Source organism: Lepidochelys olivacea, assembly GCF_965140295.1.
Source record: "Lepidochelys olivacea isolate rLepOli2 genome assembly, chromosome: 13".
Taxonomy (NCBI): domain Eukaryota; kingdom Metazoa; phylum Chordata; order Testudines; family Cheloniidae; genus Lepidochelys; species Lepidochelys olivacea.
Genome location: NC_140423.1, coordinates 33,648,811 through 33,663,869, shown reverse-complemented (window position 1 = coordinate 33,663,869; position 15,059 = coordinate 33,648,811). Strand labels below are relative to the sequence as shown.

General features: G+C 43.6%; 1 protein-coding gene and 1 pseudogene across 2 annotated transcripts in view; one reads left to right on the top strand and one right to left on the bottom strand.

Moving 5' to 3' along the window:
- The window catches only part of LOC311529440 (olfactory receptor 6F1-like), a 206,598-nt pseudogene that overhangs the window by 25,214 nt on the left and 166,325 nt on the right, over window positions 1-15,059 (top strand). The gene's annotated exons all lie outside the window — the stretch shown is intronic.
- On the bottom strand, window positions 474-1,415 carry LOC311529842 (olfactory receptor 12D1-like; the record flags this gene model as incomplete). Its single annotated transcript, XM_084646103.1, has 1 exon — window positions 474-1,415. The coding sequence occupies one exon, from the start codon at window positions 1,413-1,415 to the stop codon at window positions 474-476; it is 942 nt and encodes a 313-aa protein (XP_084502229.1).

Sequence of the window (15,059 nt, the reverse complement as noted above, 5' to 3'; positions counted from 1 at the left end):
CCGTTTCCTTCCTCAAGGACTCAGTGCAGGGCATCAAATGAGAGTGGAGAGAGGGTGGAAAGAGGTGGACAAGGGTCCTAGAGAGAGCTGGAGAAATTTAATCTTACCTGTTCCTCAGGCCGCAGAAGGAAACAGAGAGTCATCCAGGTCCTTGACTGACCATTGCTTTGTCCCTACATTCTATTTTCCCCCATTAGTCCCTATGCTCTATTCCCTGCATCCAATGGACAATGGACCCTGGATTGTATTGACCAATGCACAATATTCACATTGCTGGTGCACAATGGTTCCTGCACTACAGTCCCTAGTGTCTCATGTACAAAGATGAAATGGTCCCTTCACTATGCACTCCAGTGCCCACGGCCCTGCGGTCCCTTCCCTATATTACTCACCACCCAGTGATGCCTGGACCATATTCCCAGCTCCCACAGTCCTCATGAAGAGCAGAGAAAGAGACAAAACATTCCCTTTATTCATATCCTGTCTGGGAAAAGTTTTCTGTGCAGGTTTTTCCTCAGGGCAGACTGCACCTCTTTGTTCCTCAGGGTGTAAATCACGGGGTTCAGGACAGGAGTGACCACACTGTAGAGGAGAACAATCATCATGTCCCATTTAGGGGATTCCCCAGAGGAGGGGGGCACATAAGTCAAGATGGCCGCCCCATAGAATAGAGACACCACAGTGAGGTGGGAGGCGCATGTGGAAAAGGCCTTTCTCCTGCTTTCCCACGACTGGACCTTCAGGAGCAGGAAGGAGATGATGTAAAGGTAGGAGAGGAGGGTGAGGGTAAAGGGGATGACTACAATGCCCCCAGTGATGATGTTGAGAAGGCTCAGGTTGAGGTGGGTGCTGCCGCAGGCCAAGGTCAGCAGGGGCTTGATGTCACAGAAAAAGTGGGGGACACGTCTGGGACCACAGAAGCACAGCCGGGAGGTCATGACTGTGTGCATTAGTGCATGCAGGAAGCCAGTGACCCAGCTGGCTGTTGCCAGGAACAGGCAGGCCCGTGGGCTCATGACCAGCCTGTAGCGCAGTGGGTTGCAGATGGCCACGTAGCGGTCATAGGCCATGATGGCCAGCAGCACAGCCTCGCTGCTGCCCAGGAAGTGGAAGAAGTGGAGCTGGGCCAGGCAGCCGGCGAAGGAGATGGTTTGGCATCCCGAGAGGAAACCAGACAGCATCTTGGGCACAGTGACTGTGGAATAGCAGATGTCCAGGCAGGATAGATTCCGTAGGAAAAAGTACATGGGGGTGTGAAGCCGGGGCTCCATCAGTGCCATGACTACCATGGCCCCATTACCCAGCAGGCTGGCCACATAGAGAAGCAGGAAGAGTGCAAAGAGAAAGTGCTCCAACCCCCGGAGTTTGGTCAGGCCCATGAGGATGAATTCGCTCACCTCTGTCCTGTTCTCCATCGCCGTGGGGGGGTGAGGGGGAAACAAAGAGAAAAAAGGAGGCATATGAACCAGAGGCTGAGGTTCTCAACTGGCCTTAGGTATTTGGATACCCATTTCTTTTTTAAATTAATGAAAAGTTGACATCCTATCCCTCTTTGCAGCTCTGGACATTTCAATAGTTTTGCTAGCATTTCTTTGAGCAGATTTGCTCCCTGGGTAACATGAGCCCTGAAACTCCCTGCATATCAGTGTCAGATCCACTTTGCAGATCTATCTATCTATCTATCTATCTATCTATCTATCTATCTATCTATCTATCTATCTATCTATCATGTGCAGTGTTGCTATTGCCAGGTGGTCCCAGGATATTAGAGAGACAAGGTGGGTAAGGTAATATCTTTTATTGGACCAACTTCTGTTGGAGAGAGACAAGCTTTCGAGCTGACACAGAGCTCTTCTTTGGGTTTGGGAAAGGTGCTCAGAGTGTCCCAGCTAAATACAAGGTGGAAATGTTTGTTTAGCATAAATAGTTAACAAATATTTCAAGGGACCTTTCAAAGTGAAGTGGCCAATTAACAGCCCACCAGTCATTGAGGGAGGTGGGGAGAGAAAGGGAAAAGGAAGACAGCTGGGGGTGGGGGGATTGTTAGTGGGTTACAGATTGTTGTAATAAGCCATAAATTCAGTGCCTCTGTTCAGTGCAGGATTTTTAATGTCTAGCAGAGTTATCAATTTACACTCCCAGGCTCATCTTTTGAAAGCATTGTGCAGGTTACCTCTGAGAATGAGGACTGATAGATCACTGTATAGCTGGCCTCATCCTCAAAGAGAGGTTGGTCCAATAAAAGATATTACCTAATGCCCCTTGTCAATCTATCTATTGTGATACATACACTTCCATGTAGCCATCTGTCTCATGTATCCATATACTGCCATACATATTCAGCCAACTAAGCATCCATCTATGGTATTTAAAAAGGTCTTCATCACCAGGCTGTTTATGTATCAAACACAATTCAAAGGCATAGATGTCAAATCAAAAAATTATTTTCTGCCCTCACTTCCCCAAAGCAGGTTAAGGGACCTGTTTCTTGAGGCTGGGATTTTCCAAAACATCTAGGGCAGTTCAGTGTTGACAAATGCAAAGTAATGCACATTGGATTCCCAACTATACATACAAAATAATGGGATCTAAATTAGCTGTTACCACTCAAGAGAGGGATCTCGGAGTCATTGTGGATAGTTCTCTGAAAACATCCACTCAATGTGCAGCGGCAGTCAAAAAACTGAACAGAATGTTGGTAATCATAAGGAAAGGGATAGATAATAAAATAGAACATTTCATATTGCTTCCATATAAATCCAGGGTGCACCCACATCTTGCATACTGCATGCAGATTGGTTGCCCAATCTCAAAAAAGATATATTGGAATTGGAAAAGGTTCAGAAAAGAGCAACAAAAATGATTAGGGGGATGGAACAGCTTCCATATGAGGAGAGAATAAGACTGAGACTTTTCAGCTTGCAAAAGAGACAACTAAGGGGTGATATGATACAGATCTACAAAATCATGACTGGTGTGGAGAAAATAAATAAGGAAGTGTTATTTATTCTTTCTCATAACACAAGAACCAGGAGTCACCAAATGAAATTAATAGGCAGCAGGTTTAGAACAAACAAAAAGTATTCCTTCCTACAACACACAGTCAACCTGTGGAACTCCTTTCCAGAAGATGCTGTGAAGGCCAAGACTATAACAGGGTTCAAAAACGAACTAGAGAAATTCATGGGGAATAAGTCCATCGATAGTTATTAGCCAGGATGGGCAGGGATGGTGTCCCTTGCCTCTTTTTGCCAGAAGCTGGGAATGGGCAACAGTGTGGATCACTTGATGATTACCTATTGCGTTCATTCCCTCTGAAGTACCTGACATTGACCACTGTCAGAAGATACTGGGCTAGATGGACCTTTGGTCTGACCCAGTATTGTTGCTCTTATATTCCAATGTTCAGTTATTGACATTCAGTGAGAGCTGTTCGGCTAATTCCCGTAGATGGATTTGAAGATCGTACGATTCTGAGTATTCTCTCTCTCTCTGGTGTCATTCCTGGGGGAAGGCTCTGTGGTAAAGCTGTGCCTTGCTACTCATCCATAGCCACTGAAAAAAACACCTCCTCCTGAGAGTTTGGATTCCAGTGTCCATCCGGACCATGGAATCCATATGATGCAGGTCATTAAGTCGATTTGATATTAATTACTGGACTTTTAATCAAAAAGCTGGGTTCTCTTTTCATCTCTTCCACTGACCAGCTGTGTGATTGTGGGTTAGTTACTGCCCTTCCCCATGCCTCAGTTTCCCCTCTCACCTTTTTTTTTTGTCTTGTCTTTTTAAACTGTTCTTCAATGTAGGGACTGGCTTGTGCTAGGTGTAAGTACATTGCCTACCATAATGAGGTCCAAGTCTTTGTCATAGAACACACATAAAGCTCACCTGCCTCTCTGCTGAGCGGCAAAGCAGTGAGAGGCTCAGAAATGGAGGATCTGAGAGAGTGAGACAACACTGCTCAAACAAAGGAGGGAGGTGCACCTCAGGAGTCATGGTGAGGAAGGTCAAACTTCCCTGGTCTGTTGTTATTACTTCAGCCCAGAAAAGAGTAATTCCCCGGGGGTTGGGGGGGTTCTGATAATGTTATGAGCACCCCACACATCCTGCTTCTCAGGAACAGATTTCTCTTTGGTGATTGAATGCCTGATATAAGCTCCCCTTCCTGGAATCCATGACAAAGAGCTAGCATGACTGACCCCCATCTCGGGCATGACAAGAAGTTTGAACTAGATGCCTGCCAAGTTAAGAGCTGCAAACCTCTGTGGCTCAAGTCCAAAGTTGCACCAAACGCTCTCTGCGGGCCACATAACACACAGGCTGGCCAGGAGGTTACATGACAAATGTGCTTTTACCCATGCATGCTGAGCTGGCCTCTCCATGATGTAGGTCAGGACTGCTGTGGGGTCTGATTGTGATTCCCTGCCCACCCCATCACTTAACAGCAGGTCTTGTTAACTACAGCAATCAGTCCCAGTGGTGGGAGTAGGACTTAAGAGCCCTGGATTCTATTCCCAGCTATGCTATTAGCCCGTTGGTTGACTTTGTGCAAATCACATCCCTGCCTGGTGCCTCAGTTTCCCTGTCTGTATAATGGGGATAATGATACACAGTACATCTCACTTAATCATTGCCCTGTCTTTGTCGGGGCCTCAGGCACTGGTGAACTTTGGTCCCTACTATTCTTTGCCTGTGGCACATAACCACCTAGTGTCCTGTGGGCTGTAACATTTTGGTCTAATTTTCATTTTGGGGTTTAGCATGCAGATGCTGGGTGATGCTGGTGTTCTGTGATCTACAGAGGGTCGGACTGGATGGCCTGGTGGTCCCTTCTGGCCTTAAACTTTGTGACTCTTTGAGAACTGCTTGAGACCTACTGATGAAAAGTGCTATATAAAAATGGGGTAGGACTATCGTTACTCAACAACCTTCCCGAGGAGATCAGTTGAAGCCAGAGTGTGACTGCCTGTAGGAAATGCTGCAGTATCATTCCCTTCAAATAGCCTTTCCACCATCAAAATGGTTTTCACAATGCTGAAATCTCCTTCCCTCTTTAAAACCTCCCCAAAGTAAGTGTGTGTGTGTGTGTGTGTGTGTGTGTGTGAGAGAGAGAGAGAGAGGAAGAGGAAGAGGAGGAGGAGCAAAATAAAAGAAAAGAAGAAGAAGAAGAAGAAGAAGAAGAAGAAGAAGAAATTAATAAACTCTAAAAATATCAAGAGAAAACAAAACAAACAATTTAGCCCAAGCCCAGCTCTAACTCTGGAAAAGGAGACATATCAGAGACCCCATGAAGTCCAGAGGGGACTTAGCTATGGGTACTGATTTTAAATGGAGGGTGCTCAATTACTAGGGTGATGGGTGGCACTATAAAGAACTAAATTAGATAGAACATCCTATTCTATTACAGACCATCTACTGCCCTTATCACTGTGGGGGCTAGGTTGGGCATTAAGGTAATACTGTCATTTGCCCAGCTAATTTTCTTACTTCGATTTGTAAGCCCCTTGTGGCATCCCTTTTTATTTATTTGTACCTTCCACAGCATAAGAGGGCCCTGAATGTTAACCTGGTATTAATTATAATAATATAATTGTTTTATTATAGGAGCCTAAAGGAGTTGTGCTCCCAACTCCATTTCAATGAGCTGCAAACTCATTAGGTGCCTAGTGCTTTTAAATTCATTTGAAAAATCGGAATGTTACTGCACATATCTAAATGCTTCATAAAGACTCCTTTAATTGTATAAACTAAACTAACCTCACTGAAGCCCTTAGGCTGGGATTTCCAAAGGGTGATAGGTGCTCAAACCCCAATGAAATGCACTGAGAGTTGGGCACCTATCTGTTGTAGATTCCTTTGGAAAACTCCACCATAGCCACCTCTGGAGAGACGTATCAGATATGTCTGTCAGTCTGACAAGACCTAACATATTTCCTGTGTCTTTATCATCCTCTGCACTGTACCTTCTATGTCTCCAGCTCAACTTATTTTATCTTTGCTGTCATGTAGAAAGCAAGCAAGCAAGTCAGTCAGTCACTAATTTCAGGAAGCCGTGGCACCTCCCATATTTGCATTTGTAAATTCCGAAGACTGAACTTATAGATCATACCTGTTTGGGTGCAATCGTCCTTCAAGCTGACATATTATAACCATGACTGAAAACAAAACAAACAAACAAAACATCAAACCACTGGGAAAGTATCAGGGACTTCAGCCTGTTTGGACAGGGATCGGGGTGCGAGCTCACATTGTTCGGAAATGCTTGATGAGTCTGTAACAAGAAGCCCTTTTATCATCATCCCGCTCTGAACAGACATCTGTTCTCCCCAGAGAAGATCAATTTGCTTTGTTCTGATGGTTCCTCTGGGCCAGAACACTTTGAACCACCTGAGAGTCCCTTCCATATCAGCAAACTACCCCAGCCTTCCCAAGAGAGATGGGGGTAAATATTATTGTGCAGACTGGCTCTGACTGGAAAGTGAAAAGAATAACAACAGATTTGCAAACGTTTACAGGAGTGATTGCATTATTGCACTATTGCCACATTGTATTCTTGTGCCGTTTGTCTGTCTCCATCTTTTGTCTTTCGTCATATACTTAGATTGGAGGCAAAAAACTGGGCTATTAGATTTTTATCCCTAAATGTCAGTAAATCCCAATTTCACAATACACACATAAATCAAGGGAAAACATTTCCATCGATAATAACTGAAATTTACTGATTGGCCAAGTAAGGAAAATGCAGCTGGAGTCTGATTTGAGGATATTTACTTTGCATATTTTGATATGATGTCAACAAGTTGTGTTTTGATGGTGTATAAAGCTGCAACTTTTTGAATCTCAGCATCTGCTGTCATTAAATAATTGTCTGACACATCCTTTTCCCTGACCCCTCCTCCCCATCTCCCCATTTCCTGCAACAGTGAACATTTAAATGGATTAAAAATAGGGGAAATGCTTAAAACCCATAATTTTGTGCAAATGTACAAAAATAAATCAAGACAAATGGGAAAATGCTTTAAATAACCTTGATATCATTGATAAATATATAGCATCAATAAAAAAATGAAGTCTGACAACCCTCGATATAATGAAAAGGAGTACTTGTGGCACCTTAGAGACTAACCAATTTATTTGAGCATGAGCTTTCGTGAGCTACAGCTCAGTTCATCGGATGCATACCGTGGAAACTGCAGCAGACTTTATATATACACAGAGAATATGAAACAATACCTCCTCCCACCCCACTGTCCTGCTGGTAATACCTTATCTAAAGTGATCATCAGGTTGGGCCATTTCCAGCACAAATCCAGGTTTTCTCACCCTCCACCCCCCCACACACACAAATTCACTCTCCTGCTGGTGATAGCCCATCCAAAGTGACAACTCTTTACACAATGTGCATGATAATCAAGTTGGGCTATTTCCTGCACAAATCCAGGTTTTCTCACATCCCCCCCACCCCCATACACACACAAACTCACTCTCCTGTTGGTAATAGCTTATCCAAACTGACCACTCTCCAAGTTTAAATCCAAGTTAAACCAGAACATCTGGGGGGGGGGGTAGGAAAGAACAAGAGGAAATAGGCTACCTTGCATAATGACTTAGCCACTCCCAGTCTCTATTTAAGCCTAAATTAATAGTATCCAATTTGCAAATGAATTCCAATTCAGCAGTTTCTCGCTGGAGTCTGGATTTGAAGTTTTTTTGTTTTAAGATAGCGACCTTCATGTCTGTGATTGCGTGACCAGAGAGATTGAAGTGTTCTCCGACTGGTTTATGAATGTTATAATTCTTGACATCTGATTTGTGTCCATTTATTCTTTTACGTAGAGACTGTCCAGTTTGACCAATGTACATGGCAGAGGGGCATTGCTGGCACATGATGGCATATATCACATTGGTGGATGTGCAGGTGAACGAGCCTCTGATAGTGTGGCTGATGTTATTAGGCCCTGTGATGGTGTCCCCTGAATAGATATGTGGGCACAATTGGCAACGGGCTTTGTTGCAAGGATAAGTTCCTGGGTTAGTGGTTCTGTTGTGTGGTATGTGGTTGTTGGTGAGTATTTGCTTCAGGTTGCGGGGCTGTCTGTAGGCAAGGACTGGCCTGTCTCCCAAGATTTGTGAGAGTGTTGGGTCATCCTTTAGGATAGGTTGTAGATCCTTAATAATGCGTTGGAGGGGTTTTAGTTGGGGGCTGAAGGTGACGGCTAGTGGTGTTCTGTTATTTTCTTTGTTAGGCCTGTCCTGTAGTAGGCAACTTCTGGGAACTCTTCTGGCTCTATCAATCTGTTTCTTTACTTCTGCAGGTGGGTATTGTAGTTGTAAGAAAGCTTGACAGAGATCTTGTAGGTGTTTGTCTCTGTCTGAGGGGTTGGAGCAAATGCGGTTGTATCGCAGAGCTTGGCTGTAGACGATGGATCGTGTGGTGTGGTCAGGGTGAAAGCTGGAGGCATGCAGGTAGGAATAGCGGTCGGTAGGTTTCCGGTATAGGGTGGTGTTTATGTGACCATTGTTTATTAGCACTGTAGTGTCCAGGAAGTGGATCTCTTGTGTGGACTGGACCAGGCTGAGGTTGGTCGTGGGATGGAAATTGTTGAAATCATGGTGGAATTCCTCAAGGGCTTCTTTTCCATGGGTCCAGATGATGAAGATGTCATCAATATAGCGCAAGTAGAGTAGGGGCTTTAGGGGACGAGAGCTGAGGAAGCGTTGTTCTAAATCAGCCATAAAAATGTTGGCATACTGTGGGGCCATGCGGGTACCCATAGCAGTGCCACTGATCTGAAGGTATACATTGTCCCCAAATGTGAAATAGTTATGGGTAAAGACAAAGTCACAAAGTTCAGCCACCAGGTTAGCCGTGACATTATCGGGGATAGTGTTCTTGACGGCTTGTAGTCCATCTTTGTGTGGAATGTTGGTATAGAGGGCTTCTACATCCATAGTGGCCAGGATGGTGTTATCAGGAAGATCACCGATGGATTGAAGGTTCCTCAGGAAGTCAATGGTGTCTCGAAGGTAGCTGGGAGTGCTGGTAGCGTAGGGCCTGAGGAGGGAGTCTACATAGCCAGACAATCCTGCTGTCAGGGTGCCAATGCCTGAGATGATGGGGCGCCCAGGATTTCCAGGTTTATGGATCTTGGGTAGTAGATAGAATATCCCAGGTCGGGGTTCCAGGGGTTTGTTTGTGCGGATTTGATCTTGTGCTTTTTCAGGAAGTTTCTTGAGCAAATGCTGTAGTTGCTTTTGGTAACTCTCAGTGGGATCATAGGGTAATGGCTTGTAGAAACTCATGTTGGAGAGCTGCCGAGCAGCCTCTTGTTCATATTCCGACCTATTCATGATGACAACAGCACCTCCTTTGTCAGCCTTTTTGATTATGATGTCAGAGTTGTTTCTGAGGCTGTGGATGGCATTGGGTTCTGCATGGCTGAGGTTATGGGGCAAGTGATGCTGCTTTTCCACAATTTCAGCCCGTGCACGTCGGCGGAAGCACTCTATGTAGAAGTCCAGTCTGCTGTTTCGACCTTCAGGAGGAGTCCACCTAGAATCCCTCTTTCTGTAGTGTTGGTAGGGAGACCTCTGTGGATTAGTATGTTGTTCAGAGGTATTTTGGAAATATTCCTTGAGTCGGAGACGTCGAAAATAGGATTCTAGGTCACCACAGAACTGTATCATGTTCGTGGGGGTGGAGGGGCAGAAGGAGAGGCCCCGAGATAGAACAGCTGCTTCTGCTGGGCTGAGAGTATAGTTGGATAGGTTAACAATATTGCTGGGTGGGTTGAGGGAACCATTGCTGTGGCCCCTTGTAGCATGTAGTAGTTTAGAAAGTTTAGTGTCCTTTTTCTTTTGTAGAGAAGCAAAGTGTGCGTTGTAAATGGCTTGTCTAGTTGTAGTAAAATCCAGCCACGAGGAAGTTTGTGTGGAAGGTTGTTTTTTTATGAGAGTATCCATTTTTGAGAGCTCATTCTTAATCTTTCCCTGTTTGCTGTAGAGGATGTTGATCAGGTGATTCCGCAGTTTCTTTGAGAGCGTGTGGCACAAGCTGTCAGCATGGTATGTAGATTGTAATGGATTTTTTACCTTCAGTCCTTTTGGTACGATGTCCATCTGTTTGCATTTGGAAAGGAAGATGATGTCTGTCTGTATCTGTACAAGTTTTTTCATGCAGTTGATAGATTTCCACTCCATACGGCTAAATGCAGTGCCTTGCATAATGACAGGTTTCAGAGTAACAGCCGTGTTAGTCTGTATTCGCAAAAAGAAAAGGAGTACTTGTGGCACCTTACAACGGTCAGTTTGGATGAGCTATTGCCAGCAGGAGAGTGAGTTTGTGTGTGTATGGGGGTGGGGGGGATGTGAGAAAACCTGGATTTGTGCAGGAAATAGCCCAACTTGATTATCATGCACATTGCGTAAAGAGTTGTCACTTTGGATGGGCTATCACCAGCAGGAGAGTGAATTTGTGTGTGGGGGGGTGGAGGGTGAGAAAACCTGGATTTGTGCTGGAAATGGCCCAACCTGATGATCACTTTAGATAAGCTATTACCAGCAGGACAGTGGGGTGGGAGGAGGTATTGTTTCATATTCTCTGTGTATATATAAAGTCTGCTGCAGTTTCCACGGTATGCATCCGATAAAGTGAGCTGTAGCTCACGAAAGCTCATGCTCAAATAAATTGGTTAGTCTCTAAGGTGCCACAAGTACTCCTTTTCTTTTTGCGAATACAGACTAACACGGCTGTTACTCTGAAACCTCGATATAATGTACTCAGTTTATAGCAGTGCAGTATATGGGAGTTAGATAGTATCCCTTTAAATAATTTGCAAGCCCTGTCATTGCAGTAACCATGTTCTGTGTTTCATAAGCCACCAGAAACCGATGAGAGCAGCAGTGCATGTGGGCCTTGTGCATGTTTGTGTAAATATTTAGCATTTGGGACCCAGCTGTTTCCTGTGTGATTTCTTCCAATTGCTTTGCTGTGCAGAGGAATAGAACCAGCACTCCGTCATAAACTCCAAGAGTTTCAGAAATTGGAATTGTTGAATAATAAAATGGTACATGCTTAGATTGGTGTTTACAAAGGGCACTTAGAGAATTAGGCACCTGATATGTATTGTTTTTTAAGGATTTAGGCACCTAACACTCTTAGAACCCATTTTATATCCCAACCCTCAGGCCCTGATCCTCTGCATCACTTTATGTGCCTGGGGGTGAAATTTATTAGAGCTGGTTGAAAGGGGTTTTTTTTGTTTCCCCTCCCCCATGGAACAAATTGGGCAAAACCTAACAAAACATAAAATAATTTTTGCTGAATTATTTTGTGGAACATTTTTGTTTACAAGCAACAAAAGGAAACTTTCTGGGTTTGGCGTGGTGAACAGAACCAGTTGAAAAAAATTACAGAGAATGGTTTTTACACTGAAAATTCTGAATTGGCAGAATCAAAGTGTTCCATGGAAACGTACTGTCCAATTCCACAAGGTACCTGGGTAGCTGACTCCCTAGGTGGCCAGTTCCTTTGCTGGCAGCCTGGAGGGCGGTTGGTCTCCTTAGCTCCCTGTAGTCCCTGAATGTTCCTGGGCTGCTCAGCTCTCTGGGGAGCCAGATTCTGGACTGCCCATCTGTGGGGTAAGAATATGGACTAGATAGCCTCCTGGTTCCCTGACTCCTTGGGCAGCTGGCTCCTGGGCCATCCTGCTCCCCGGGCAGCCAACTCTCCACTCAGAATTGTTCAAAATTTTGTCTTCCGGTTTTCCAACTTTTTGCTTCCATTTGAAATGAAAAAGACAATATCTCGAATGTAAAATTTCCACCACAGCAGAAATCATGGTTCCTGTGCCGCTTTGTGGTTGAGTTTTCAGTCTAGAAATAGTTGGGGTTTCTGCTTGAAATTTTTTGAATGAAAATGTCATGTAGCATTCAGTGGAAAGAGAAAAAAAATGTTTAATTGAAAACCTAATTTTCCACTGAAAAAGTGTGTTGGTGGAAAATTTCCAACTGGCCCTGAAATTCACCCCTTATAGATTTATGTCCCACTAACCACACATGAAAATAGGATTTTAGTGGTGTATAGGCATTGCATAGCTTTCTATACACACACAAGAATCCCCATGGAATTCATGCTGGGATTTTCCAAGAAGCCAAAGAGAGTTAAGCACCTAAATCCCATTGAATTTACTTATAATTTACGTGTCTAATTCCCTTATGATCTTTCAAAAGTTCCAGCCTCAGGTCTGATCAACACTTAAAAACTAGATTGACCTAGTTATGTCTCTCAGGGCTGAGGAACATTTTGCATCCTGAGCACTGTAGCTAGGCCAGCCTCGTCTCCAGTGTAGATGTAGGTAGGTCATTGGAAAGATTTTTCCATTGATTAGCTACCGCCTCTCAGAGAGGTGGATCAGCTACATCGCTGAAAAAACCCCTTCGACTGATGTAGTTACTATGTACACAAAGGTGCTACAGCAGGATTGCTACAGTGCCATAGTGGTGCTGTTGTAGCTGCTGGCTGCAGTATTTGCAGTAATAAGGCCTAAAAAGTCACTCCTGTGAAGCTCTGAGAATCATCGATTCCCACACAGGTTAATGAAAGTCCAGGGAAGCTCTGCACCTTATCTCAATTGGCCTTAAGAACGAAGGGACAGAGGTAAACATTTCAAAAGTCCTAATTGCCAGATTCTTAAAGGAACCTAGGTGACTAGTATGATTTAAAAAGCATCTCAGCACCTTACACCCATTGAAATCCATGAGTTTTTAGAGGTGCCAATTTTGGTTGGACGCATTCCTGGAAGTTTCATCGCATGATGTAATCTTTAATTAAAGATTGATTTTTAATTCCTGGAGACTACAGAGCAATCCTGGAGGGTTGGCAACGCTGTGAGTTTTACATGCTGAGACACTTTTGGAAATTCTACTAGATGCTTAAATACCTTTAAAAATCTGGCCTTTATGGCCAGATTTTCAAGGATATGTAGGCACTCAGAGATGTACAAAGGTGCCTAGTGTGATTTTCAAAAATGCCAAAGCAGGTTAGGTGTTTAAATTAGTACTTGGCGGGAAATGGTTTTCATGTCCTGTGAGAAGTTTTGAAATTTTTATTTCTTACCCATTTTGAATAAGGATAAAATCTCCAAATCTCAAACTTTTTGCATACTGGTTGATTTTGGGGGTGGGGGAGTCAGGGGTCAGGTCAATAAAAACAAGTTTTGTTTTTTCTATGTTAACCTTTTAAACTTTCTTTACTATAGACTTACTTTCTAAACAAAAAGTTGTTTAGAACTGAAAAAAATGTAACTTTTCATTTACAAAATGTTGAAATGGAATGTTTTGACAATTTGAAAGCTGTTTCTTAAACACGATATATATTGAAATGGGAAAGTTGCTGAAACCAACTCTTTCCCATTTAGGTTTGGTTTTGATGGAGCAGACCCTGACTAACTTGAATGGAAATTGGAGTAGGCTCTAAATCGTGCTCTGAATGAAATCAGTATGGGGAAGATTTTGAAAGCCACCGAAGGGTTACCCAATTCCCCTTATTGAGGTTGCAGGAACAAACCATCCCGATGTGTAGAAAGAATAGTAAATATTACAGGCGACCAGCTTGGCTTAACAGTGAAATCCCTGCTGATCTTAAACACAAAAAAGAAGATTACAAGAAGTGGAAGATTGGACAAATGATCAGGGAGGAGTATACAAATATTGCTCAGGCATGCAGGAGTGAAATCAGGATGACCAAATCACACTTGGAGTTGAAGCTAGCAAGAGATGTTAAGAGTAACAAGAAGGGATTCTTCAGGTATGTTAGCAAGAAGAAGAAAGTCAAGGAAAGTGTGGGCCCCTTACTGAATGAGGGTGGCAACCTAGTGACAGAGGATGTGGGAAAAGCTAATGTACTCAATGCTTTTTTTCCCTGTCTTCATGAACAAGGTCAGCTCCCAGACGACTGCACTGGGCAGCACAGCATGGGAAGGAGGTGACCAGCCCTCTGTGAAGAAAGAAGTGGTTCGGGACTGTCATAAATATAAAGGGAAGGGTAAACACCATTAAAATCCCTCCTGGTCAGAGGAAAAACCCTTTCACCTCTAAAGGGCTAAGAAGCTAGGATAACCTCGCTGGCACCTGACCAAAATGACCAGTGAGGAGACAAGATAATTTCAAAAGCTGGAGGGGGGGTAGAAACAAAGGCTCTCTCTGTCTGTGTGATGCTTTTGCCAGGAACAGAAAGGAATGGAGTCTTAGAACTTAGTAAGTAATCTAGCCAGATATGCGTTAGATTCTGTTTGTTGAAATGGCTGAGAAAATAAGCTGTGCTGAATGGAATGGATATTCCTGTTTTTGTGTCTTTTTGTCACTTAAAGTTTTGCCTCGAGGGATTCTCTATGTTTTGACTCTAATTACCCTGTAAGGTATTTACCATACTGATTTTACAGAGGGGATTCTTTTACTTTTTCTTCTATTAAAATTCTTCTTTTAAGAACCTGATTTCTTTTTCATTGTTCTTAAGATCCAAGGGTTTGGGTCTGTGTTCACCTATGGAAATTGGTGAGGATTTTTATCAAGCCTTCCCCAGGAAAGGGGGTGTAGGGTTTGGGAAGGATTTTTGGGGGAAAGATGTTTCCAAGTGGGCTCTTTCCTGGTTATATATCTGTTAGACGCTTGGTGGTGGCAGCAATAAATCCAAGGGAAAAAGGAAAATAGTTTGTACCTTGGGGAAGTTTTAACCTAAGCTGGTAAAAATAAGCTTAGGAGGTTTTCATGCAGGTCCCCACATCTGTACCCTAGAGTTCAGAGTGGGGAAGGAACCTTGACATGGTGGCAGAGCTGTGGGATTAACCTGAAATCATTTTGAGATCAATTTGAGAATTTTTGAACCAGAAGCACAGATTTTAAAAGGAAATATTTTTTTTCCTTTGGGCTGCTGAAAAGCAGGTTTTAAGCTGAAAGCAGTTAGAGGTTTGTTTTTTTTTTCTCTCTGCTTGGGGGCCAGAGCAGAGACAAAAGGGAATTGTCTTTTGTGAGCTGGAGTTATCTCTACCTAAAGGCAGGGT